Here is a 26,733-nt window from a genome sequence, read left to right as displayed (position 1 = left end):
GGAATACCCAATAACGAGAACCTTTACATCTCAAACCACTTGGGTCAGATATAATCAGCAACAAGTTTCAGTAAGGCGGAAACATTTTCATCACAATATGCCGTAGTACCTTCCAACTCAAGTTACTTGGTCAGAGAGGTTCTCAAAAGCTAGATTCAGTAGAATCACTTCATCAAAACTAAGAACGAGAAGGCGGGTAGGAAAACAGATTCTGCTATTTCATAATCTGAGCATGAACACTCTATTAAGCTTTCAGAAATAAAGGTACAATCTGCTAGGCTATTACAAAACTGATAAGGTATAACGGATCCATCCCTTGCACATGAATTACGACTGGGCATAGGTTCTGCACTAATTCAACTTCTCAATTAATTCATTGATTTTATCTTCACGGTTCCCTGAGTCACCACCATCCTTGAAGGGTTTCTTCTTCATCTGCAACCTCCTCTCTGGACACTTGAGCTTGAAGGGCATGAGGAAATTTGAAGCTTCTCTGAAGTGTGGGCCAACTGATGCGATTTCATGCACAAGATCTTCCAAACATATGATGCCATATTCTCCCAGAGCCTGTTTTCAGAAAAAAAGCAGAGATGGGTATATTTCAGTGTGCATTACCAAACCATGAGATTGTCTTCAACATCGAAAACTGAAACCAAATATCCTTTTGTTTTATTTAGAGACTGATGAAAATGTATCTTATGTCTGGGAAATTATACATAACCGAGATGATAATCAACACACAAAAAAAAAGCATAACCACAGTGATTTTTACACTTGTGGAAGGAGACAGAAATAGCTCTACCAAAGCAGTGCATGCAACAATGGAATTGATCCTAAATGAAGTATTGTAGCATGCCAAATTTGAGGTCCAGAACCCAACAAAACTATTAGCCGAGATTAAAGAATCAGGTTTCAGACAGCGCTACACCTAGTGGTATTATATAAACTATATCTCCAAAATAAGCCAGCCCAATTCCCATGCTCATTGCAAAATAGCCTGTTGTAGACAAATTTACTAATGCCGTGCAACCTCAAGTTTTATAAGGTGTAACAAAACAATACCTTCTCAATGAGATCATTGCTGGTAAGAGGGAAAGGTTCCTTGTCCAGGAACCCACGGCCCTTCTTGTAAATAAGATCCTTCACATTCTTCAAATTTGGGAACCTATATTACACAACAATAAATAAAATTTCAGCACTGCAAGCTACAGATGGACAAATCAATATGTTTTTGTACAAAAGAACTGTTAATAGAGAAGCATGTTTGAGTTCAGTTACCCATAAGTGATAAACGGCTCCACAACAAGAAGCCTCTTCATAGTAGCGTCAGTGGCCTTGAGGAACACGCCGGTGAGGACCTGCGTCAGCCGCAGCTTGCGCAAAATCCTCCTCATGTGTGGATGCAAGTCCATTGTGCTGCAGATTACACACAAACAAAATTGTTAAAATTGTGAACCGCAATCATCACCAATGAAAAGAGACAAACCTTGCAGAAACAAAAACAAGAACTCCTCATCACTTGTACTGCTGCTAAAATACAGTAATAATACTGACCCAGGGATGCGAATCGCGAAGACGAGCTTGGAGTTGAGGGTCTCGGCGGGGGGGAGCTTGCGGACCTTGAGGCGGGTCTTCATCCGGACGAAGTCGAGCTCCTTGTTGCGGAACTCCCTGACGAAGTCCTCGGGCCTCTTGATGGCGCCCTTGCCGTCGTCGCGGCGGCGCTGCCTCTTGGCCGCCTTCCGCTCCCGGTTCTTGACCGCCCAGTCCTCGTTCACCTTCCGCTTCTTCAGCACCGTCTCCCGCACGTACGGCAGCTGCTGCGTCCCCTCCTCCGCCATCATCGTCGCCGCTATCTCTACGCAAGCTTCGCCCTGGACGACGGCGGCGGCGGCGGAACGACGCGAGGGAGAAGGGTTTCGGGGATCGGCGGGGTCTGGGTCTCACCGTCTTATTATGGCCTTTTCATCTCTTACTGGGCCGGGCTCACGAAAGTTTAGGCCCATTAATGATGTGTGGCCCAGTTGTAGTGGGCCTGTTGGGCCTTTTCTTGCTGGTTGGTGTGGCCCAGTTGTAGTGCCGGTCAGGTTGGGTCGGCGGCGATGACACGTACAAGAACAGTCGTCGTGACTCAAGACGACGACTCACTCAAAGGCAGCGGCGGCGAGCCACGCCTCCGCCGCTCTCTCCTGCTCTTCAGTCGGCGGGCGATCGCCGGCGGCTCTTCCGGCGAACTCGCGAGTCGCCCCCCCCCCACCTCCCCTCTAGCCTGTACTAAGGAAGGTATGTCATGTGAGGGGTGGTCTATGGTCGCCGCCGCGCCATGGCCACGAGCTTTTCGTGTTGATTCTAGAAGGTGCGCTTATTTTCTGAGTGGAATGGCGAATAAGTGCACTCGGTGATGTCCTGTGATTTAGTTGTGCTTGGAATTTTGGGTGTACTGAATACTGATGCTTATGTTCTTCTTGCTGTGTCATTCAGGCTTGTAATAATTTATTGGATTTTGATAATTTATTCGTGCAATATGGTTCGCGGTTCTGTTGATGTGGCAACCAAGGAGATGGAGGCTTTATGTATCGGACAAAATCAAGAAACCAAAGTAGGTGTGCTGCACTAGTTTCATCTTTGGCGTGAATTAAATTGTTTTGTGCACTAAGCAATACTGCTGACCATGCTTTGCACTACCATGTTCCATAGGTGATACCGTGATAATAGATGTGTAACTTTTGAAAATTGGGTGCCAGACAATGATGCGAATGCCGTTTAGAATTAACCTGTTATTCAGTGTTTGCAGTGTTTTCTCATTTATTGATATTGTTAGTTTGGTTATGTTCATAGTTTACCTTAATATATCCTTGTAAGTTGTTACCAATGGCCTGTTTGCTAATCTTTTTTGTTAGAGATCAGAGGTATCATTTCCATACCAGGAGTTTGAAAGCTATATGTATGATTTCAATACTCCACCTAATAGTAAATGACATTTGGTTTCTAGGATAGCTGAACCTCTCATGGCTTCCATCTTTTCATTGGTCCTTGGCTCATTGCCTTTCTATAAATTTACTTTCTATTAAGTTAACATTATTATTACTTCTTTGGCTGCAGGAGGAAGTCAGTTTTGAAACACAGGAGGCCTCATTAAAAGCAAGCAAAGTTGCAGATAGCAAAGGAGCTCCGTACTCACCACCAGAAAATGATGATGATGCAGAAGTGGACTATCCATCTCAAGATGGAGCACAAGGTGACAACTCTGACTTGCAAGCTCTTATTGCTGAGTTCCTCAGCTAGAGTTGAAGCTTTTGCAATTCTCTTTAGCACTTGCTATTAAATAATCTCATTCCAAGTTAAAATAATCTCATTGCAAGGAACAGTAATAGCTGCCAAGAAGAAAAAGAAGAAAAGCAAAGCGAAGTAAGTTTATGTTAAATTAAGCCATTACTGTTCCTTTTCTTTTTAGAACCATGCTTTAATTTATTTATTCTGTAGAAAGAAGAAGGGACCTCTTCAGCAGACAGATCCTCCATCGATCCATGTTGATGAACTCTTCCCATCAGGAGAATTTCCTGAGGGTGAGATCCAACACTATAAGGATGAGTAAGTATGCATTTATCCTCATAAAATTTGTTTTTTTTTTGACGCAATCCTCATAAAATTTGTATATAATAGCAAACCTGGCACACTAATTTCTTAGCCATTTTCACCTCTAAAAATTCCTAATGGCAAATTCAATGGACTGTAATAACAGTGAGCATATGTTTGCATAAATTAATTGTGCTATTGCTCATCAGTAACTTATGGAGGACAACTAGTGAAGAAAAGCGGGAACTGGAAAGATTGCAAAAGCCAATGTACAATGCTGTTCGTCGGGCAGCAGAAGTTCATAGACAGGTTTAAAATTTATTGATATCTTTGAATATTTGCGAATTCATTTGAATATGCTCTATATGTTACAACTCTGAAACATATGTTGTGGTTTGCTAGGTCCGGAAGTATATGAGAAGCATTTTGAAGCCCGGGATGCTAATGATTGATCTATGTGAAACTTTGGAAAACATGGTCAGGAAACTTATCAAGGAGAATGGATTGGAAGCTGGTATTGCCTTTCCAACAGGATGCTCCTTGAATTGGTACGGTATTCCAGTATTTTACATTTAGTACTTCGTAAGTTCCTTACTCTGCATTCCCTTATGAAACTAACGAAAACAAAAATGCAATGCTTAGTGTTGCAGCTCACTGGACTCCAAATGGTGGTGATAAAACTGTACTACAATATGATGATGTGATGAAGCTGGATTTTGGGACACATATAAATGGTATGTATATTGTTTTTTATACGCGACAGAGTTTTTTGTGGCTTTGTCCTTGAAAGTATAAACTCACACCTTTTCTATTGCCAAAAATAATTTGGTATTTCAATTCTTCTCAGGGTACATAGTTGATAGCGCATTCACTGTTGCATTCAATCCCATGTTTGATCCATTGCTTCAAGCATCAAGAGATGCCACAAATGCTGGTGTTAAGGTAATTCTCTACACTTTTCTGTGCATTTTCTGAAGCCCTCAATATAGCAAATCAATGGGCTTGGAAATGGCCCCTTAAGAAAACACCTTTGTCATGTGACTTGTTAAGTGCTTGTTTTAACGGAATCCATTCATAGTTGTTCATTAAACTGTTAGTCAAATTGTTGTGTAGCATTTATACAGTTTTTTTGGCTAGTTATTGCATGGTGTTCTTCACTACTGATTTGATGGATGTATAATGAATCTATTGTTTTATTTTCTCTAAATTGTAATAGAATCTACCATTGTACTTCAGTAGTGTTTTGGTTGTTCCCTTCATTTTAGGAAGCTGGAATAGATGCACGGCTATGTGATGTTGGCGCAGCAATTCAAGAAGTCATGGAATCATATGAGGTTGAAATTAATGGAAAAGTATTCCAAGGTAAGTGCTAGTGCATCTTTTTCCCATTTCACACTGGTAACGTAAAGTGATAAGTTGACAACGCAAATTAAATTATTGCTATGCGGCAGTAAAAAGTGTGCGGAACCTCAATGGACACGGCATTGGGCCATACCAAATCCATTTTGGGAAATCAGTTCCAGTTGTGAAAGGTGGTGAACAAAAAAAGATGGAGGAGGGGGAATTTTATGCCATTGAAACTTTTGGATCTACAGGTATGTCAATCTATAGCTTAGGTTGTCACATTACTAATAGTTGAAATTCAGTTTTGCATCAAATATAACAAGTAACTACTAATATGACCCTCCTTGGCTAAAGTGTAGAAGTTTTCAAGTGTTGAAATTATCTTTTTTTAAATAATGTATATCAATCCGGCCTCTATATGTTGAAGTTCTTGAAGAATTTTATGCTTACTGTCTGTCATAATGTTTGCAGGAAAGGGATATGTCAGGGAAGACTTAGAATGCAGCCATTATATGAAGAACTTTGATGTTGGCCATGTACCTTTGAGGGCAGCAAAAGCTAAGCAACTACTTGTGACGATAAACAACAATTTCGGAACACTTGCCTTCTGCCGGAGGTATCTGGACCGGCTTGGTGAGACCAAGTACCTCATGGCACTGAAAAATCTGTGCGATGCTGGCATTGTTGAGGTATGTATAGAAGTCCATTCTCTACTCCAATATTGTTGTAGGTCTTGCCATAACCATATTCGTGGTTGCTCATAGTTGTATGCTTTAATTGTTGGCAGCCATGTCCTCCAATGTGTGATGTGAGGGGAAGCTATGTGTCACAATCTGAACACACCATTTTGCTCCGGCCAACCTGCAAGGAAGTCATATCCAGAGGTGATGATTACTGATTGCAATGGCTGTCCCTCTTGTACTGGTTTTGTGAGATCATTGCTCGCCATTTTTTATTTTGGGAAACCTGTATACACTGTTGTATGTATCATATGATATCACTATCATAAGATAAATAATGTGCAGTAAGCACCGTTTGTTGCTGCTGCTGCTTACCACTTGGCAGTTGGTACTCTTTAAATAATTTTTAGTGGAAGCTTGATACTATTTCGAAGCACAGTCTTCATTTTGCTGGAAATGTGCCAATCTGTTGTATTTTGGTTTATTGGTATGTAGGATTACCATCTAATTCTGATATGTTGGCAAAAAGTAATAGAGTTTCCAGAGAAAAATGCAATTGCAAATTTACAATAGAAGAGAAGAAGCTTGAAAGAGGAGGCCCATATTAAAGCCCATAAACGAAAGCTTAGCCCATCTAATTGGAGCCCTTCTATGCCTAGGCCCACCTGCAGCGAGTGATGGGGGCATCTCCGAAAACTCGCGCGCATTTAACTAAGGGTTACCAGCTCAATATAAAGTGTGTCTTCCCTCCCCGCCGCCGCCGCCTCGTCGTCGCCGCTGCCGCAGCCGCCGCGGCCGCGCGAGAGGAACATCCGTTGGCTCTAGGGACTCGCGTGGAAGATGGTAACTATTCCTTCTGATCCTTCCCCTTCTCCCTAGCGAAGCCGGTTTCTACCGCCAAAGTGCGGGTAGGTGTTACTCATGCCAGATCGGTCTCAAGATCCGGGATGGTGTGAAGGAGAGCTGCGTTTGATCTTGCTTTGTGCGGCATGTAGCTTGGATATTACGCTGCTGAGGAGATGCCGCTTTGTCTGTGGCACTCTGTTCCGTTATGGTGACAGGAATGTGGGAGGAGATTTTGAGTTGGCTGTTGCTTCAGTTTATGATGTTCCGTAACTTTCCTGTAAATCTGTAATTGGTTGATATGTGCCACTTGTTATTCTATTGCTAGGTTCAATTTGAGGAACGAGTGCTTGGTAGTTTTTGCTTGCAGTGGTTGCCCATCGCTACCGTGTTCCGTTTTCTATTACTCCCTCCGTTTCATAATGTAAGACTTTCTAGCACTGCCTGCATTTATATAGATGTTAATGAATCTAGACATATATTTTAGATTCATTAACATCTATATGAATATGGGCAGTGCTAGAAAGTCTTACAATTTAAAACGGAGGAAGTAATAATTTTATCAGGCTCTGAAGTTTAGTTCATCCCAGATTACTGTAATATAGCAATTGTTAAGTGGTATATTGACTGGAAATGAATTCCAGGTTGTGTAATCTACACCCGTTTACCTAGTTTGTAGGTAGGATTTCTGTATGCTCACCAGGACTAGTTATGTTTTCCCAATATCCCTGTCATGGAACATTTATTTTCGTCATGCTACTGCTTGCGTGGTTTCATTGATGTGCATGTAAATTTCAAATGTGATATGATGCTAGAATGGAGCCGATTAATTTGTTATCTACTGTCATCCTGTGTCTAAACTCTAAACTAAACAATTATTATGATTCCGTAGCCAAAGCAGATTCGTGAGATCAAGGACTTCTTTCTCACTGTGAGAAGAAGGATGCTCGTTCAGTGAACATCAAGAGGAGCAAAGATGTTTTCAAGTTCAAGGTCGGCTGCTCCAAGTACATGTACACCCTCTGCACCTTCGAGCTGAGAAGGCAAAAAGGTTGAAGCAATTTATCCCACCAGGTTTGTAAAAAGTGGCTCTAGTTCTGTTTAGCACTATCTCATTTCTGTTTGGGTATCTGAGTAGTTTGTGCTGGTATAAATCTTGCTTACAGTTTTGTTCTTCTTACTGATGGGCATTCTTTCTCTGCAACATGATGCTTTGTTCCAATATGTTTGTTGTTTATAATGCTGGTATTGCTTATATCTGTTGGTTGATGTCCCAGTGACGATAAAATTTTGCTCCAAAGATGATTATTCTCTGGTTTTAGCTTCAAGCCCTCTGTCATACCATTTTGACACGGATGGCTTGTGGCTAAAACCATTATCAAGAATCATCAATGATGGCCAATAATAGCTATGAGATCTGAGGGACAACCCTACAGTACAACATATTCTGGTATCTCAATTCTTTGTTATCCTTGGTTCCTATTGAACTGGATGTGTTATTGGAGATGTCAACACATTCTGGTATCTCAGTTCTTTGTTATCCTTGGTTTCTCTTGAACTGGATGTGTTATTGGAGCTGTCCCCAAGGAAGATAAAAACTTTGTACCAAAGATGGATTTGCAATTAGTTTTAGCTTCAAGCCATCCTTCCTAATTCATATGATGTGTGTGGCTTTTGGTTAAAACTAGGTTATGCTTTTAAGTTCATCAGTGATTGGCAATAGCTATGAGATCCGAGGGATATGGGTTATGGTTTTTTCAGCCAAAAAAAATACTATTAGCAGATCAAGAAACTATTTGAGCTGTCAATTCTGTTTTTTTTAAATAGAGATGTTTTTAATGATGTAGAGATTTTCTTTATATAAATTTCTGCAGCTGATAATTTTGTTTTCATTGATCCATGTCTGAGCGTCCAAGAGGTATAAAGATACAAAGGCAACATCTTAATGAAGTATCCAAGGACTTTGGTGCTGAGAATGCAAACAAGTTGAAGCAATTTCTCCCACCAGGTTCACAGAAAGTGTCTGGTAAGTTGATGCCCTAGCGAAGATAAAGTTTTGGTCCAAAGATGTTTGGTGTCTGGTTTTAGCTTCAAGCCTTCTGTCTGACCATTTTGACAATTGGATGGCTTGTGGCTAAAACCATTATCAAGAATCATCAGTGATGGTCAATAATAGCTATGAGATCCGAGGGACAACTGTACAATATAAAATATTATGATATTTCACCTTTGTTATTTGGGATGTCCCCATGAAGATAAATTGTTTGGACCTAAGATGGATTTGCAATTAGTTTTAGCTTTAAGCCATCCTTTTAATTCTTATGATGCATGTGGCTTGTCAAAACTAGTTCAATTTTTAAGTTCATCAGTGATGGGCAGTAGCTATGAGCTTTGAGGGACGTGGACTATGGTCGTTTCAGACACAAAAGGCTGTCACCTTTTGTTCTCTGTCTCGTTTTGTATGGTCCTTCACTGTTCTGACCAAGAAGCTATTTGAGCTGTCTGTTTTGTTTTGTGAATGCAGAGTTTTTTTTTTCATGTACCAAAGTTTTGCATTTGATGACTTTGCATTCCTTGGTCCAGGTTTGAGCATCCAGGAGATCTGAAGACACAAAGGCAACATCTTTAGTGTCCAAGTTTCTGTCTGTTAGCAGTTCATGCAATGTGTTGAATCTTTTGGACTCCTAAGCAAATTAGACCTGCCTGTTCTTGATCTGTAATCTCCGCTTTGGAGAAAAGGTGTCTTTTGCCACAGTTCTGTGATGCAGATTTTCAGCTTATTTTAACCCAGCAGATTTTCAGCTTATTTTAGAAATAAACTGCTTACTGGATAAGATTTCTCTCTTACAGTTTACATTGCACCTGAATGAAGCTTTTTTTTTGTCAAAGTACCTTCTGGGATAAAGGTGATCAAATGCGATATAAAATCGTCCTGTGCTGCTGTCACGTATCACCCTGCCATATATTCTGGGATCTCAATCATGGTTCATAGACGGGCTACAGTGCTTCATCTTTGATTCTTTGTTTAACTTGTGAATCATGCATGGATAATATAAGTAGCTATTAAATCCTTGATTCTCACTGGAAGAATTGAAGCTACTTTGGCCGTGTTTTTAGTTTATTTACCGGACTGTGAAATGGATTACTTTGCTCCATGTTTTAAAAATATATTTTCTTAAAAGTACTTCACTTAGACTGCTTATTTTAAGCTATTTATTAAATTTATTTCTAAAAACTATTTAATTTATTCATATATTTAAGTAGATAATCCATAACAATAATCTAAGGCAAACATCGGCTATTGAGAGAAATCTAACTTTCTCTGTTTTTTTTCGTTGGGCCGGCGAATAGCTCGCCGATGTATATTAAGAGTAAGAAAGGGAATGTCAAGGTAGCGCGATAAGTCAATGCACCACCATTATAAACATAAAAAGAAAGCTAAAATCTCACAGAATGAGTTGTTACAGAGTGACATATGGGGTTAACAAGTCGTGCAGCTATTCAAGTCTCTCATTCATCCGCCCCAAGTCCTGCAGCTATGCAAGTCTCCCGTTCATCCCCCATGGAACCGATGCCGCGATCCCTTCGAACACCCTTGTGTTTCGCTCTTTCCAAATCAACCAGGTTACAAGGATCACCCCTGCATCGAATGTTTTATCGTCAACCTTAGCAACAGATTTTCGGGCTATAAGCCACCAATCAGCAAAATCAGCCGACGGCGCTCGCAAAATCTGACTCTCTGTGATTTCTTTTGTGATGAAGTTGTACTTTGGGCATGAAAATCTTTCACTATATCGAAATGCACAATTTGTAACTTCAAACTGCCATTTTTCATTGTCTTTGAAAGGTTACCACTTTATTTTTTTTTACAGGAGGTAAAATAATCCTATAAACTTTCAGTTAGTAAAGCAGCCCGATGAGATCGACGGCGATGTTACAGTGCGTCGCCGTCGTCCTGTCGATGTCGGCCACCGGAGAGACCTTCGAGCGGCGGACGATCATGTTGCCGCACATGATCCCGGCGTAGTAACCGGCCAGCTGGTGCCTGACCACGTCGAGGTACGCGCCGCCGGAACTGTAGGCGTCGACCGCCGCCTGGGCCTCGCCGGCGGCGAGGTCGTACATCCACCAGCACTCGAGCAGCGTCAGCTCGAGGACCTGGCCGTGGTTCTCCAGGAACTTGCCGTACACGGCGGCGGCGCTGGACTTCACGGTGGCGGCGGCGATGTCGACCGCGATGCCGGCGAGCTGGTGCACGGTGGTGGCCCTGGCGCTCCGCCGGTCGGCGCTGAGCATCTTCACGCACTCGGTGTGGTTGGTGCGCTTGCACGTGCGGGCGACGAAGCGGGCGTCGCCGACGACGGCGGAGGGGAGGGAGGCGGCGACGGAGACGAGGACGACGACGGCGAGGAGGACGGTGACGGCAGCAGCTGGTCTCGCCATTGCTGAACCCAACTCAGTTTGATCGATGAACTCTAGTTCTTGTGTTTGTTGATTTTGCCATGAGTGTTCTAGCTAGTTTGTGTATATATAGGCTTTGAAAAGAATCCCAAATATAAAAAACTCATTAATTGAAGCATTTAATGTTTTTTTCCCTTAGAGCAAGGTCAATAGTATAGCCAACTACTGACTCCAAAATATCTATAGTCAATCTAATAGTCTATTCATACAATAGTTAACTATAAAAATATACTACACCATTAATACCTGGTCTCATCTCTCATACACACATAATATCTTAGAGTCCGTGTTACAGCCAACTACAAATCTGTAGCCTGCTTTTTTCTCTCTTCTCTTTTCTTCTCGATATATGGTTATAGCCAGCTTATAGCTTGCTATTGTACCTGCTCTTATGGAATCCAAATAGGAGTAATGCCTTTGAGCATCCAATTTGAGGAATTTAATGCTATTTGGAAGAATTTAGTGTATGTATCTTTAATGAATTTATTGCCTTCACCCCCTAGAAATTCCAATTTTCTTGAGGACTTCATTGTATTTTCCTCAGGAACCCAAATGTTTGTGTGCATTTATTTTACGTGGAATCCAATATTTTGCTATGAAATTTATTGTGGATTTTTTTTCTTTTTGAACCCAATTATCTAAACCCAAACCGTGCAGAATATTAAAAAGGTCATATAGATAGAAAGATGGTGATTTAACATTGGAAGTACACATCTTAGAGGAACGTGACTATACAGCTAGTGGTAGCTGGTTTGTCTAAACCAGCTACCACTCCATCTATGTTAGACCCTATCCACATATACTTCAAATAAAATTTTCTCTTAAACTACTCATTCGATCGACGATCCGATTACACCGTTGTGTTAGTAATAATTATTCCCTCCGTTTTTTAATAGATGACGCCGTTGACTTTTTTTACATGTTTGACCATTCGTCTTATTCAAAAAAATTTACGTAATTATAATTTATTTTGTTATGAGTTGTTTTATCACTCATAGTAATTTAAGTGTGATTTATATCTTATATATTTGCATAAAATCTTTGAATAAGACAAATGTTAAAACATGTGAGAAAAAGTCAACGACGTCATCTATTAAAAAACGGAGACAGTAAATCTTTATAACAAGATCTCATATGATTATATTTTGATGAAAAAAATATAAATTACTTTTATAATATATCTAAATTACTTTTAGATTTCACTAAATTACTTCTTGGATATATAAAAGTAAATTCAATAAAACCTAAAAGTAATTTACATATATTGTAGAAGTAACTTATAACAAAAAGAAAATAACTTTAATGCATGCCTTTTTTTTCATTTTGGACGTGACTACACAGCTAGTGGTAGCTGATTTGTACTCCATCTAGTGTCTCATTTTAACTTGAAAAATGCAATAGTATGTATCTTTTTTAATCTCTTTAATAACTTATATCTTTTAAATCACATATTTTTTTAAGATATATTTATAGAGAGTTACTTCTGAACCATGCAAAAGTTACTTCCATTTAACATTGAAGTTATTTTTAAAAATTGTTAAAACTTTCATGTGTTGATCTGTGCTGATTAAATTTAATTTCTAGATAGTCATATTTTTATCCCTACAACAAATTTACCTCTAATGTCGTGACAAAGTTACTTCCGTTTTATTTTAAGTTACTTTTTATAATATATGTAAATTACTTTTAGACTTTATTGAATTTACTTTTATATGTCTAAGAAGTAATTTAGTCAAATCTAAAAGTAATTTATGTATATGATAGAAGTAACTTACATATGTAATAAAAGTAATTTACAAATATAATTTTATTTCATCGTAATATAATCATGTAAGATCTTGTTCTGAAGATTTAATTGCAATGAACACAATTGTGTAATTGGATTATAGATCGGATAAGTAATTTGAGAGAAAATTCTATAAAAAGAAAAAAAAAATAGACATGCATTGTGTGCACTAGTAACAACTGGACCTTTTCTCACGTAACTATACTAGCAACACTGGACCTTCTCTCACGTACTAGTAGCACTGGTCCTTTTCTCACGTATGAATGCATCGCTCTTTAACACTAAATCGAGAGCGCTGTCGGTTTAGATTTTGCGATCTTAGAGCTTATACTAGTTATAAGTAAGATTGGAGCTAGTAGTAAAGTATAGGTAAGCTCTGATCCAATATTGAGCCCCTGAGCTTTACTCCTTTGCAACTATACTCCTGTGCAAACAGTTAGTGATGATTCATAACTGCTGACTGAAAATGGACGTTAGATGTCTATGATATGATCTCGTTCAGAAGCAGAACTGCAGAAGCATTAGGGTTTGTTCGGTTCATGCATGATCCTGCCATGATGCATGACATGGCATGCTCAGTTCGTTGAGACACATTCAGAATATGGATGGATCAAATTGTCAGACAACTCTTTTTATTTAGGAGTACATTTTATTTCCATCCAACTAGATGGTTTGATCTGGACACAAAAAATATCTGAAACTCTGTGTTGATCGTTGTTATTAATTTATCTGAAAATCAATACAGGGATTTGATGCACAAATACTTGTTACAAATTTCACACCAAGCACAATCTATCCAAATACAAAAATTTGGCTCATACATAGCTCATTGCTAACATCTATCATCACTTGTACGTAATGGGCATCCATGTACATCATCGGAATTTTTTTCCCCAATGGTTTCAGAAATTACGGCGTAGGAATGATCAGTTGAGCCTCTTGATGCGAACGATGCGGTTGAGCTCCTCGCGAACGGAGACGAGCAGCACGTACGCCTCACGTGCGCCCTCCACCTCCACGTCCACCACGTGCTCCACCGTGCCGGAGTCGGGGTCGTAGTAGCCGCCGCCGCCGTCGACCACCCGCACCTCGCCGCCGTCGACCACCGCCACCTCCTTCTCCGTCGTCACCGTGAGCAGCAGCACGGCCCCGTCGTCGTCGACGTACTCCACGCACCGCACCGCCTCGCGGACGCCGCCGCCGTCGTGGAGCGCCGCCGGCACCGTCCTCTCCTCCATCAGCGGGAACACCTCGCCGGCGATCTCCAGGCACTCGCGCGCGTCCTCCTCGTCGTCGTCAGGGACGAGGCGGCGGCGACAATCCTCGCGCGAGAAGAAGAGCGGCTTCCCGTCGTACTCCACGCAGTCGCGCACGACGCCGCCGGACGTCGCGACGCGCCACCTCGTCAGCTGCGGAGCGTACAGGGACGCCATGGCCGCGCGCCGCCGGTGTCGCTGGATCACACCGGAGAAGCTAAGCTAAGCTAAGGATCAGCAAGTGCAATGCGCTCTGATCGATGGCGACGATGAGCTTGCGATCGAATTGCTTGAGCTCTCATCAGGGCCAGCATCTGAATTTATCATGAGCATCAAACTCAGTGTGGAATTCGGAGTCGGACACCGACTCCGAGACACAGTCGATCCGGCACTGCCGCTCCTGTGGGACCCACATAATGTATTCTCCTGGAGCCCATGGGCCCATGACCAGTTCAGTGCCATCTTGGGCTTCGAGTTTCTATTCTCCATAGGAATAAGTTCATCAGAGGTCCCTTAACTTGTCAACGAATCCGATTTTCGTCCTGGAACCCCAAAACTAGATACAACGGGTTCCTCAACTATCATAACCGGTGCAGATAAGGTCCCTCGGTGGTTTCAATGGCGGTTTTGGCTGACGTAGCGCCTACGTGGTTATTTTGACTCGGTCTTCATCCGACGTGGCACTGATGTGGCGCTTAGGTGGCAATTCAGTGTAGAAAAATAATAAAACCTGTGGGACCCACCTGTCAGTTTCACATTCAAAAATATATTTAAAAAAGTGGGACCCACGTGGGCCCCACATGTCATCCTCTCTATCTTTTTTTTCCCTTTTTCATTCTTTTTCTTCTTTTAAGATGGCATCCGGAGGCCGATGCGAGCGCCGCGCCGGCGGAGAGGGCGGCCGACGGGAATGGAGCGACGGCCGGCAGGAGGGAGGGAGAGGAGTGGCGGCCGGCGGGTGGGAGGGAGAGGAACGGCGGCGCGCGCCGCGCTGGCGGAGAGGGCGGTCGATAGGAGCGCCACGAGGGAGGAGGCGAGCTCGTTGGGGCGGCCGGCGGGAGAAGAGGCAGCACGCGCCGGCCGACGGGAGGGAGGGAGAGGAGCGGGAGGTGGCTCCGGCGGCTGTGGGCGGAAGAGGAAGGGGCGGCGAGAGGTGGCCCTGGTTGCGGCTGCCGTTGGGAGAGGAGACGGCGTCGATGGTGAGGAGGACGTACGCTCGCGGCGCTGGAGACGCGGTCGCTAGGTTGGTCGAAGGGTGAGAAGGGAGTGGCGAGGGAGGTGACGTCGGGGCGCACTAGTCACGGTCGGCGAGCGCGGCATGCACGTGGCGGACCGGACCGAGAAAGGCAGCGGGGACGACGACGAGAGGAGATGGAGCGCGAATCGGGACAGTAGACGGCGGCGGCGTGACCCCGGTGTCGAGGCCGATCGAGGTCGAGTAGCGTGACCCCGGCGTCAAGGTGCGCGGCGACGGCGGTCGCGTCCCCCTCACCTGCCAACTCAGGATATCTGGTGGTGGTGGTGGCCGGCGACGTCACACTCCCCGGTCTAGGAGGAGCGGCGGCGCGGGCGGTCGTCATCGCCGGAGTTGCGCGGAAGATGGGGAGTTCTTGTTGTTGCCGGACGGGCGGCGGCCGGAGGCCCGGAGCAGAGTAGCGGAGCAGGCCAACTTTGCCACTATGGATCGCCACGGCCACCTCCTCGCTGGCCATCCCACTCGAACGCCATCTTCGTGCGCGCTCGCCGCGGGCCACTGTTTTTCTTTTTATCTGACCGACATGTGGGCCCCACATTTTGTTTTTATTTTTTATTTTTATATTTTACTTCCAGTGCCACGTCACCGCCACGTAGGACGAGGACCAAGTCAAACCGGTCACGTAAGCGCCATATCAGCCAAAAACCACCATCAGAACCGCTGAGGGACCTGCTTTGCACCGGTTTTGATAGTTGAGGGACCTGTTGTATCTGGTTTTTTTCGGTTGAAGGACGAAAATCGAATTAGTTGACAAGTTAAGGGAGCTTAAGTGAACTTATTCCTTCTCCATATATTGGGCCAGATGACTAAATGGGCCGGACACAGACTTTGTTTCTGCTGCTCTCCCTGTGGTCTACTGGTCTCGTCGCAGAGCAGCAGCATGGCAGTTGGCCTGAATGCAACGCAGAATGCTTACTGTACTACTTGCTTATTGCAGCATATTCATTGAGGGTTTCAGAAATTCAGTCTCAGAATGCAAACAGTTGGATTCTCTAGAAATTTCAGGACCAACACATGTAATCATCGATATGAAGCATAAATTGCATTGGGTTAAAGTTCAAAGTCAAGGATCACAAATTTGACAACAAATCACGGAAACTATCACCAGTTGTTCGAGCGTAGCCAGTTTGCAGTGCCATATATACTGCCATCTCTTGTTTCCATCAGAACCTACAAGCTAGGAGGAGTACCGATTAAACTTGCTTTGTAATTGCATCCCACCAAGATATAGTTATGAATTCATGACGAGGAGCAGCACAAGGCTTGCATTGCATGGCTGCATCATAGCTTACCATACTCCATAACTGTTACTCCTAGCCCATCCATCATGATGCATATGCCTTGCCATGCTCTCTTCAGACTTCAGATCATGGATTGATTCATCGATCGTTTCGTCAGAAACCTTAGTTCCCCAAAAAAAATTTCCTAAAAACATCACATCGAATTTTTGACACATGCATAGAATATTAAATATAGATTTAAAAAACTAATTACGCAATTAGAGGAAAAATTGCGAGACGAATCTTTTGAGCCTAATTATTAGTTCATAATTAGCCATAAATGTTACAGTAACCCGCATGTGCTAATGACGGATTAATTAAGCTCAAAAAATTCGTCTCGTGGTTTCCAGGCGAGTTATGAAATTAGTTTTTTCATTCGTATCCGAAAACCCCTTCCGGCATCCTGTCAAACATCCAATGTGACAAAAAACATTTTTTTCTCGAACTAAATATGCCCTTATTTTGATTTCCCATATAGGATTACTTCCTAGTGCCATTCAAGCAACGATCACTGTTTAGTAACAGTACATCATGTCGCACTCTAAAAAGCACATAATTTATCTGAAACTCTGAGCAGATCTGTTGTTTCTTTGGAGTAACAGAGATTCAGACAACAGAATGATCAATGCAGCACTTACAGGTAGGAAAAAGATTGGATTTGGGGGGAATTGATGCATGCAAGATGGGAGTTGATAATGCTCTGTTCAGAAAGTCAGAATTCCATGCCCCCACGCATGTGACATGTAGCAATACCACCATCCATATCCACTGCCTACTCAAGTGTTCCTCATCAACTGCCATTTTCTCCTTATTAGATAATGGAATAATCCTATCAACAGTCCATGGAACACAGTAATTTCACAGTACCTACCTACCATGACAAGTCATAAATATTTCTAAAAACATTCTGGTGTTCCAAATGGCACATTAAATCCTGAATTAATGTGCATGATGGATCAATGGGACAGATCTAGTACATGATTAATATTTCAAAACAACAAATTTATCTGATCTGTAAAATTATACTCCTACTCCTGTTTATTTTGTTACGGTTGTCTGCATGCAGTGTGATGCTTGCCTGTCATCCAGTGATTATTGCAGAAGCAGCAGCAGCATCACATTCACATCCCACGTTGGCGCCGACATCCTGTGCAGCAGCCACATGCGCATGACAAAACCGAGAGGTATTAAAAAGGGGATTAACCTAGCATAAATCCAAGATTAAATCCGTTTTTGTATGCTTTGAGATTGGTGGGAGGCTGGGAGAGAGCACATGCTCACCAAACCGTTTTTCAGTTAAGCCACAGTTGTTGTGATGTGTGATGATCTATATGGACCATCCATGCAGGGCTAGGCTGCAGCCATCCATGCATGCATGAACCAATGCAAATGCTTTTGATAATATGCAGATCTGAACTGGTTAATTATTTCCCAGAAAGCTACTACAGCCTAACATCTCTCACTCTCACCATCATGGGTGTCACTTGGTTGCTTTGCTGCCAGACTGAAAGTTTTAACTGTCCAGAAACTAGAAGCAGTCGAGTCTGTCTAATTACTCTTGTATTTTGGTTATGTACTTTTGATTTAGATGTAGAGGCTGGGTTTTAATCAATTTTCTAAAAAAATATATACAGAAGGTATTGTACATATGGATCAAGTGGTTTTACTTAACTCATCTGAAAGAATGAACGAATTAAGCAGGTTTATTCTTGGACAGTACTACAGTGATGCCTTGCAAATTGAGCAAAGGCAGGCAAAACAAGTACATAAATTTCCCCAGATTAATGGAGTGAGACAGCTAATAGTACTACTATGGTACTGTTAGTACCTTGCTGCCACTAATTCGAGGCCATTTTTTATCTGACTTTTTGTTTCTTCGAGCACTTGGGTTCAGAACCGCATGGTTTTTGTTTTTCGTTTCGAGAAAAAGTGGAGCTCTGTTCCTTGCTTTTCAAGTGAACTTCTGCAATTTCCATCTTGTTCTGCTTCAGAATTTTATTTGTACATACATGAATGTGAAAGATATCAAATGTGTACACATGTTTGTAGTCTTGTAGAGAGTATGATCAATGATATCAACTAGCTGCTGCATTACTAGAACCACATGCAGATAAGGTCGAACTAAACCAAATCAATGATAAAATTTTGAGTTATTAAAACTAAGTACTTTGGCTGGTGCAATGATATCGACGGCTCCAATACACGACGACATAATACAGGCATAAAAATACTCTGGCAATTAGTTTACCAACCGGCAATGCAAATTATACGACAGTGGTTAGGAGATCCCTATCAATTAATCATCGGCAGCGACTGTATTATTCTGACGCTTGACCAAAATGGGGGCTGGCCTGAACATTAATCATTTTCAGGAAAATGTACTTATCTGAAATCTACAAAATATCAATGTGTTTGGTTAAATTTAACCCTTTCTATAACATGGATTAGTTGTACATTACAATCTGAAGTCAAACTGGAGTACTGCAGAGACAGACTGTCGGTAGTCCGATTTTTGATTCTGCGTACAGTCGTTGACCAAATTAGATTGGACCATTTCATGGTTACTGCAGTCTGCAGGAGAAAGAAAAGAACACTTGATCTGCACTCAAGCTTGGGTGCTTATCTTAAGTCACAACCAACCACATCTTAATGACCTGATGAATATGAGATGAGCTTGGTGCTTTTATGAGAAATTGACTTCTCCCAGGAGGTCCCACCATGTCAGTTTCTAACCCACAAATTTTGTACAAAAACTAAATAAATTCTTGCAAAACTCCTACTATTACTACAATTTTTCTTAGACAACAGCACACAAAACCTTACTATATCAAATACTCTATCCGATCCAAAATATAACAACCTAATACAAAATAAGACACGTCATACTACTATGAATCTGAACAAAACCCTTGTCTAGATTAATATTTACTAGTATCTTTATCTTAATTTGATCATCCCCTAAATAAAGGGCATCGAGACCAAATACACTAATCCAACATTCTAAAATTAATCCTCATCGATCAAAGGTGCTCCGTCGCTTCATGTTCAACAAGTTAATTCACACTTTAAATGTTGTATGGGTTGAACTAATAGAAATCAATCTTGATTTTGTTGTATGCATGTGGGGCATTCACAATGCACATGTACTCTTTACACAAATAAAAAAAAGAAGCAATTTATTAAATAGTTATTATTTTGAAAATATCTTAGATGATGATTAAATATACTCCTATCTCTACTTCGGGTGTTATATTTTAGGTTGGAGGAAATAGAGCTTAAGCTTGTAAGATGCTCCCTCTATCATAAATTGTTTAGAACACGATTTTTCTTTTGCTTTAAATCCAGGTATGCCAGGAAATATCGATGATCGATATTTTGAAAGAGCAATCGAATCTCGTTCTAAAGGTCGGATATTTATGACGTGTATTAGGGCTTTTGCATTGCCATTGTTTACCCAAATGTTTTAAGCATAAAACCATGTCAAGATTGTTTTTTAACTTTTGGGTGAAAACTTTCACAGTTGGAGCAGTAACTAAAAGAAAAAAAAAAGGCTTTCCCTTTCTCCAAATTGTCCTTGGAACTCCACTTTGCCCCATTGAAAACGACGCCTGACCTCAACGAGAGCACCACCCAGGCACCCACCCACTGACTTCCCGGGCCCCACATGTACAATCCCTACAATCGAGAGAGAGAGAGAGAGAGAGAGAGAGAGAGAGAAAGCTCGAAGCTTTTCCCAAATAACTTTGCCACAGTGCCTCCTGCTTCCCCCCTGTGCTTGCAGACTTGCAGCGCAGAGCTCAGCGTAGCGTGCTCTCGCCTCCACACTCCACACCACATCACAGTCGCCTCTCTCCTCTTTCACCGAGAAGCGAAGCGAGAGAGAGACTGGCACCGCCGCAAGAAGCCAACCGGCGGGGGAGGGAGAAGCAGAGCAAGCGGCAGAAAGAAGAATCATTGGTTAGGCTCTGCAGAGGAGAGGCGGCACTGCACTGGAGGTGAGAGGCTGAGAACGAGAGGTAGAAGAAGAATCGGGACAAGGATCGTCTTCACGGGAGGAGCAAGGAGGGGATAATTAGGCTCGGATTGCCATTAGGCTGAGGGGGGATTCGCGAGGCTTGTGTTGAGAGGCTTGAGAGGTGTGTGCTCGCGTCCCTCTGCTTCTTCTTCTTCTTCTTCTTCTCCATCTTACTGTATTCTTTATGCTGCTTCTAGATTTGTCTCTTGTATCTGTGATGTTGATGGAGTTCGTCAGAAATGTCCCTTCTTTTCTTCTCTTCCTCCCATGATTTCTTCGAGCAGCATCTTTCTATATTCTGTTCTGTTTTTCCCCCCTCTGAAGTACGTTTTGGAACTATGATGATTCCATAACAAGTTGCTAGTCGAAGATTGCTTGTTACTCTATTGATCAATGGCAGTTCTGCAGCTGCTGCTTAAAATGGGTTCTTTTGCTCAAGATTTGATTGTGCTTTCTCCTTCTGTATCTCTGTTGGTATATAGTTCTGGGACAGGTCCACTTTGATTCTATCATGGGACTCCTATTTGATTGTGTTTGAGGTCCTCACTGGATCTGCTCACACCTTACTTGTACTCGTATAGTATCCCATTCGGATTGAATTAAATGCATTTCCTAGAAAAAAAATTGCTCTACTTAGTCCTTGCTCCTTGCAGCCTCCATTTCGAGTACACCTCTATTTATTCGATGCTTGACTTCATTCCAAGCAGTATTGTTGGGCAGCTAGGTGTACTTGTCTTCTCCATTCTGCACTCAAAATGTTGTAGTTAATGGCACCTTTCGTGCTCATTGAGTTTGGTATGCTTTTTATGGTTCAGCAAAATGGGAGTAGCAAATTGTTGTGCTTTGGTTTCAATTCCAGTGACAATTTCCAGCCATATTACTAGTTAGCATTTACTGACAAAATGCATTGGTTTCGTGTTCACTGTGAGCCATCAAAACGGTTTGTGCTACCGACATGTTAGCCTGGATTGAGTTTCACTGTAAAGTTGCAACCTTTATTACATTTGGTTGTTGGTGATTTCACTTTCGTTAGGACTACCCAGGTTGTCGACTATTAACTCATTAGACTTTTGTCACTTTCAAGTTCTAATAATTCTTTGAAGTCCTCTGTATGATTACTGTGATTTCTGAATTGTGCTTAACATTTGCAGGTAATGTGCTTTAGAGTCGACAGCAATGGCTTCGCTGGTACCCGGGGTCCTTCTCAAGCTCCTTCAGCACATGAACAGCGATGTTAAAGTTGCCGGCGAGCACCGTTCGTCCCTTCTTCAGGTGGTCAGCATTGTTCCGGCCCTCGCAGGGAGTGATCTGTTTACCAACCAGGGTTTCTATCTCAAGGTGTCCGATTCCTCGCACGCAACATACGTTTCCTTACCAGAAGAGCAGCATGATCTCATATTGAGCGACACAATTCAGTTGGGACAGTTCATCCATGTAGACCGTCTTGAGGCAGCCACTCCGGTGCCAATCTTGAGGGGAGTCAGGCCAGTTCCAGGTCGGCATGCTTGTGTTGGCAGTCCAGAAGATCTTGTGGTAACAAACTCCACTTTTCTCGGAAGTAAGAAGGCACAACAATCCATCAACGGGTCAAAGGATGCCAGTACTTTATCACTAGAAAAGGAGCAGAGCAAATTGGAGAAATTAAAACCTTCAGTGAAAAACAATGGGGCAGAAATCAAGAAACCACAGTTAACCAAATCAAACTCTTCTCTCTCGAAACAAGCATTGAATAGCATTATAGACAAGAAGGAAGTAGTCAGCTCAAAGACAAAACCTACCAGTGCTAGGTCGACACCTTCATCTCCGACCAGCGTTTATTCTCTACCGGCATCATTTGAGAGATTCTCGAATGACATAAAGCAGAGAACAAAATCAAAAGGAGCAGATAAGTCATCACCTTCTAGGCTTTCCTTGTTAGAGAAAGCTGCTTCTGTTTTGAAGGCTACTACAGCAGGGAGGAAGTCCTCTGCAGGTAACTTGCTTAGTAACACCATGTCAAGTATTGAATCGGGACCAAAGGCCCTGAGAAGAAGCTGGGAAGGGAATGCAGAAGCAAAGAGCAAAGGAAATTCAGATTCAAAGGCAGCCAAAACTGAGAAGAAGTCTGAGAATAGAAGCACATCGGTACGTGCGGTTGTTGTCAACGCTTATCAGTTATATTTGTCTACAAATGTGGCGTGATTTACTTTATTGAGTATCCTTCATGTAGTACTTAAGCTATTGCCTTAAGCCCTTAACACATTGTAGCCTTTCAGTAACATTTGAATTCATGTTTGATCCTTTACTGCCCATCTTTTTTTTTTCCAAAGTTACTAATCTTTGCTGGTTCTTTTGTTATCAGACTCCAAGACGCAAACCACTAGTAGAAGAGAAGCCATTGCATAAGGATGACAGTAAGATTCAGACTCCTCCAAGGAAGAGCTCAGCAAGTGCCCCTTCAGATGATTCTGAGAAAATAGTGAATAAGCCTTCTTCTCCTTTGAGGAGGACGTCTGGAGTTTCAAGCAACACAAATATTACAAATCTAGTGAAGATTGCTTCAAACAGCAAAAAGTTGACAGATGCTAGCGCTTCATGGACATCACTTCCTCCTTCACTTGCTAAATTAGGGAAGGTATGAATATGCTCATTCACATGTTCGCATAGGTTGGCTCATTGATGTGTTCACTATGGCTGTTTGCTACAATAGGTCTAGCATTGCAAAACCTTTTGCAATTTTGAGGGTGCTAATTTAATTTTTGTCTTTGCACAAATATATACTTAACAAAAGAAACGATGGACAAGCCCTGTTTTACTATGTGAAATGATGGCTCCAGTTCCCCTGGGCATCAACAAAGCAATTTTACTATACCATTTTAGTCATACTGTCCAAGAGGATTGAAGGATGAGAGAATTGGAGATCATTTTTCTCTGTAGCTGTTGAATGCTTCATTAATGTCATATTGAATCTTTAATTGCATCCAACTTTTCACAGGAGCTTCTGAAGTACAGGGATGCAGCACAAATGGCTGCTGTTGAAGCTATGCAGGAAGCTTCTGCTGCAGAGAACTTGCTTCGATGTTTAAGGTAATTTTTTCACTGACATATCCTTTGTGATGTTGCAACTACAAAATCTATAATCAGCACCATTTCAAGGTATTGCCAACTCCTGATATTTCAATGATATTGAATTGTTTCTCTTGAGCTATTCCTTGACTTCTTAGTCTGATACTGATACTACCTAAGTACTAACCATTAGTATTTATTTCCAAATTGTGTTTTGTATGCATAGCCGTATGCATGTGCATCATCGCTGTAGTTATTTTGAGAAATTTTGTTAACTTTAAGGTGAAAATTCTTCAAGTCAACTGCTTGCGCCACACTATGCTCATTAACTTGTTTCCAGCCTAAATATGTCCTTATGGTGTGCGTAATATGTGCAGCTGATATGATCTGCCTTGGATTTTCTTTTTTGTACTTAGTTCAAATTTGAACCCAAAGCCAAAGATTTGAATCCAAGCCCTCCCTATCCAAACAGGGCCTTGAGGATTTTGTTGCCTGTCCTAGCATGTTGTATGCTTACAACAAGCAATTTTATGGATAAGTTTCAAGTCCCACATGGCATCTAATTATTAACATGGTTGATAATCGATGGCTCTCTTGATGTTTATATCACATGGGTTCTAAAATAATCGATGACCAATCGGCGTCAGGTCGAAATACCTCAGCTATAGCTGTCAAGCAAGTTGCAATGATATTACCAACCACCAATTAGCTCCCTCTCCTTTTGATCCATACAAAGGCTTGATTATGTCTGCACATGCTTGGAATTTAGATTTCGGATTGAGCTTGTGTTCCTGAGTGCTCTACGGACAGATTGAACAAGTTCCTGGAGTCCATGCTAGCAATGCATGGAACAGCCAGCTGTTCTTGTCTGAATAAAGCTAGGCTGTATAGTGTTTATCTTCTCAAACAGTCTGAACTGCTGATTCCTGTATCTTGACAAGCATTGCCAGACAAGAACTCCTAACAATTCAGTACTTGTCACTGCAATGTACCATGAAATAAAGTAGTTTGCACTTTCTGCTCACACACTGGTGCTTGCAGTGCTCTGACAGTTCTGTGCCTAGTCACAACTCACAAATAGTAGTACTATTGTAATGTCAAATGTGACCTTTTAATCTGATCAAAATGTGTGTTTTACTGATGGTCCCATCACTGTTACTGAATAATGCATGGCTGATTGTACAGCACAAAAGTTCAGATTTCTGCAACCTTTTTACCATGCACTGTTGTAGAATTTGTGTACTCCTCCCTCTGTTTCAGGTTATAAGACGTTTTGACTTTTGGTCAAAGTCAAACTATTTTAAGTTTGTAGAAAAAAGTAGTAACATCTTCGACCCAAGACAAATTTATAATGAAAATATATTCAATTATTGATTTCGGATTGAGCTTAAAGCGTCGTATGACCTGAAACGGAGGGAGTAGTTAGGAATGGTGCATTTGTTGCCGAAACAACTAAGAAATGTCCTGTCACTGTTGTGTTGATCTGAATGCTTATCAAATGAGCTTTTATCTGATCAAAATGTGTGAGTTTTACTGATGGATCATTGTTACTGAATGCTGCATACGGTTACTTCTACAGCGCAGAAGTTCAGATTTCTGCAACATTTTTACCTTGCTTGTGTCGTTACTCGTTACGTTCGTTGCAGTAATAACAGCTAAGAACTTACCTTTCACTGTTGTGTTGATCTGGATGCAGCTCGTACGCGGAGGTGAGCTCGACGGCGGAGGAGCAGAACCCGCAGCCGGCGGTGGAGCAATTCCTGGCTCTCCATGCAGCCATGTCCCGCGCCACCGTCGTCGCCGACTCGCTGACCAAGGCCACGGCGACCTCGACGGCGATTTCACCGGACCGATCAACACCCAGTGAAGCCGCAGCCGTCGTCGAGGAGTCCCTTGCCGTCGCGGTGGAGCGCCGGCGCCGGGCAGCGTCCTGGGTGGGCGCCGGGCTCGCCACCGACCTCTCCGCGTTCTCCCTTTACAACCTCAAGCCGCCACCCGCCATTGCTGCCTCCCCGCTGGCCGTCGTGCTCGTCGACGAGTCGGCGAGACCGGCGGCGGCGACGAAGGCGTCGCCGCCCGCGAAGTCGCGGCTGTTCCCGCCCAAGGTCAAGGGGAGGGTGGGACCCGTCGCTGCGGCAGTGGCGGCGGCGCCTGTCCCTCCGCCGGAGTGGGAGAGGGGAGGCGGCGCGGAGGAGAGGGGCGAGCTGGCGAGGCGGCTGGGGGAGGAGGCGAGGGGGTGGTTCCTGGCGTTCGTCGAGCGGTTCCTCGACGCCGACGTGGCCGCCGCCGCCGCGCCGTGGGATCGCGACCGCGCCGCCAGGATGCTCCCGCAGCTGAAGCGCGTCAACGACTGGCTCAGCGAGATAGCGAAGCCCACGGAACCGCCGCCGCCGCAATCCGACGCCGACGGCGAGGAGGCCGGCGGCGGCGCCCCCGCCGTTGCGAATGGAGGCGGCAACACCGTGCCGGAGGAGACGATAGAGCGGCTGCGGAAGAAGATCTACGAGTACCTCCTCACCAACGTCGACTCGGCCGCCTCCGTGCTGGGCGGCGCCGGCGCCGGCGAGGTGGCGCTGCCGGCAGCGAACGGGAAGAGGGTCTGAGCGACATGGGCCATCAGATCTTGCACGAATCTCGAGGCCAGCATGGGGAGGCTTAACTGGGCTCGCAAATGGGCTGAGTTGTGGCCCGCTTTCGAGTTCTATCTAGAATTTCTGCATTCTCTAAAAGAGCATTCTAAAATCTAAATTTGATGCGGAAAATGAAAAAGAGAAGGTAATTTGTAATGATAATGATGTATACAGTAATACAATTGATTGTTTCGATTGTTGAAATGAAAAAAGAAAATGAAAGAGTAAATTACACTCGTGATACAAGGACAACAACTTAGCACGCAACCCTTGTCAATTCCTTAGATTGTCTTCTTTTCTTCACTTTCCCAACTCATCTCTTTCATTTTTCCTATGCCTTTTCAAATTACTAAACGTTTGTTTTTTTTAAAAAAAATTATATACGAAAGTTGTCTTAAAAATCATATCAATTCTTTTTTTAAAAAATAGCTAATCTTAATTTATTATGTGTTAATGCATACATTGTTTTACGTACGGATAGGAGGGATTCCCAACTCCTTTCGTTTATTAGAACAAACATTTCAACTAATAAACAAATTTGCTAGAAAACTTACGCAAGTTT

General features: G+C 42.8%; 4 protein-coding genes and 1 long non-coding RNA gene across 7 annotated transcripts; 3 read left to right on the top strand and 2 right to left on the bottom strand.

Moving 5' to 3' along the window:
• Nucleotides 1-1,940, bottom strand: LOC127781902 (60S ribosomal protein L7-1). The gene is made up of 4 exons (XM_052308967.1): nucleotides 1,555-1,940; nucleotides 1,279-1,416; nucleotides 1,063-1,165; nucleotides 1-567 (listed from the first exon to the last, which is right to left on the bottom strand). The coding sequence occupies exons 1-4, from the start codon at nucleotides 1,842-1,844 to the stop codon at nucleotides 352-354; spliced, it is 747 nt and encodes a 248-aa protein (XP_052164927.1). The 5' UTR covers nucleotides 1,845-1,940; the 3' UTR covers nucleotides 1-351.
• Nucleotides 1,941-2,132: 192 nt separating this feature from the next.
• On the top strand, nucleotides 2,133-6,033 carry LOC127782459 (methionine aminopeptidase 2A-like). Of its 3 annotated transcripts, none has more exons than XM_052309649.1 (13): nucleotides 2,133-2,283; nucleotides 2,482-2,599; nucleotides 3,103-3,238; nucleotides 3,363-3,408; nucleotides 3,484-3,591; nucleotides 3,786-3,885; nucleotides 3,979-4,124; nucleotides 4,219-4,310; nucleotides 4,424-4,518; nucleotides 4,842-4,938; nucleotides 5,028-5,171; nucleotides 5,392-5,609; nucleotides 5,708-6,033. In XM_052309649.1, exons 2-13 carry the CDS (start codon nucleotides 2,525-2,527, stop codon nucleotides 5,816-5,818), a joined length of 1,368 nt encoding a protein of 455 aa, XP_052165609.1. In that variant the 5' UTR covers nucleotides 2,133-2,283; nucleotides 2,482-2,524; the 3' UTR covers nucleotides 5,819-6,033. The 3 variants fall into 3 exon arrangements, with proteins under 3 accessions (XP_052165609.1, XP_052165611.1, XP_052165610.1); XM_052309651.1 differs by having other exon boundaries at nucleotides 2,133-2,356; nucleotides 3,369-3,408; XM_052309650.1 differs by having other exon boundaries at nucleotides 2,133-2,356.
• Nucleotides 6,034-6,355: 322 nt separating this feature from the next.
• Nucleotides 6,356-9,266, top strand: LOC127782872 (uncharacterized). The gene is made up of 3 exons (XR_008019231.1): nucleotides 6,356-6,443; nucleotides 7,336-8,469; nucleotides 9,027-9,266. It is a non-coding gene; the product is annotated as an uncharacterized LOC127782872 (long non-coding RNA).
• Nucleotides 9,267-10,279: 1,013 nt separating this feature from the next.
• Nucleotides 10,280-10,924, bottom strand: LOC127783400 (uncharacterized). The gene has a single exon (XM_052310663.1). The coding sequence runs from the start codon at nucleotides 10,884-10,886 to the stop codon at nucleotides 10,344-10,346; it is 543 nt and encodes a 180-aa protein (XP_052166623.1). The 5' UTR covers nucleotides 10,887-10,924; the 3' UTR covers nucleotides 10,280-10,343.
• A 9,279-nt stretch (nucleotides 10,925-20,203) lies between these two features.
• LOC127782328 (uncharacterized) lies at nucleotides 20,204-26,400 on the top strand. Its single transcript, XM_052309484.1, has 5 exons — nucleotides 20,204-20,617; nucleotides 21,648-22,620; nucleotides 22,838-23,110; nucleotides 23,471-23,562; nucleotides 25,238-26,400. The coding sequence occupies exons 2-5, from the start codon at nucleotides 21,673-21,675 to the stop codon at nucleotides 26,142-26,144; spliced, it is 2,220 nt and encodes a 739-aa protein (XP_052165444.1). The 5' UTR covers nucleotides 20,204-20,617; nucleotides 21,648-21,672; the 3' UTR covers nucleotides 26,145-26,400.
• Nucleotides 26,401-26,733: the final 333 nt, after the last annotated feature.

Source organism: Oryza glaberrima, chromosome 8, assembly GCF_000147395.1.
Source record: "Oryza glaberrima chromosome 8, OglaRS2, whole genome shotgun sequence".
Classification (NCBI taxonomy): Eukaryota; Viridiplantae; Streptophyta; class Magnoliopsida; order Poales; family Poaceae; genus Oryza; species Oryza glaberrima.
This window is presented reverse-complemented; position numbering and strand designations above follow the sequence as displayed.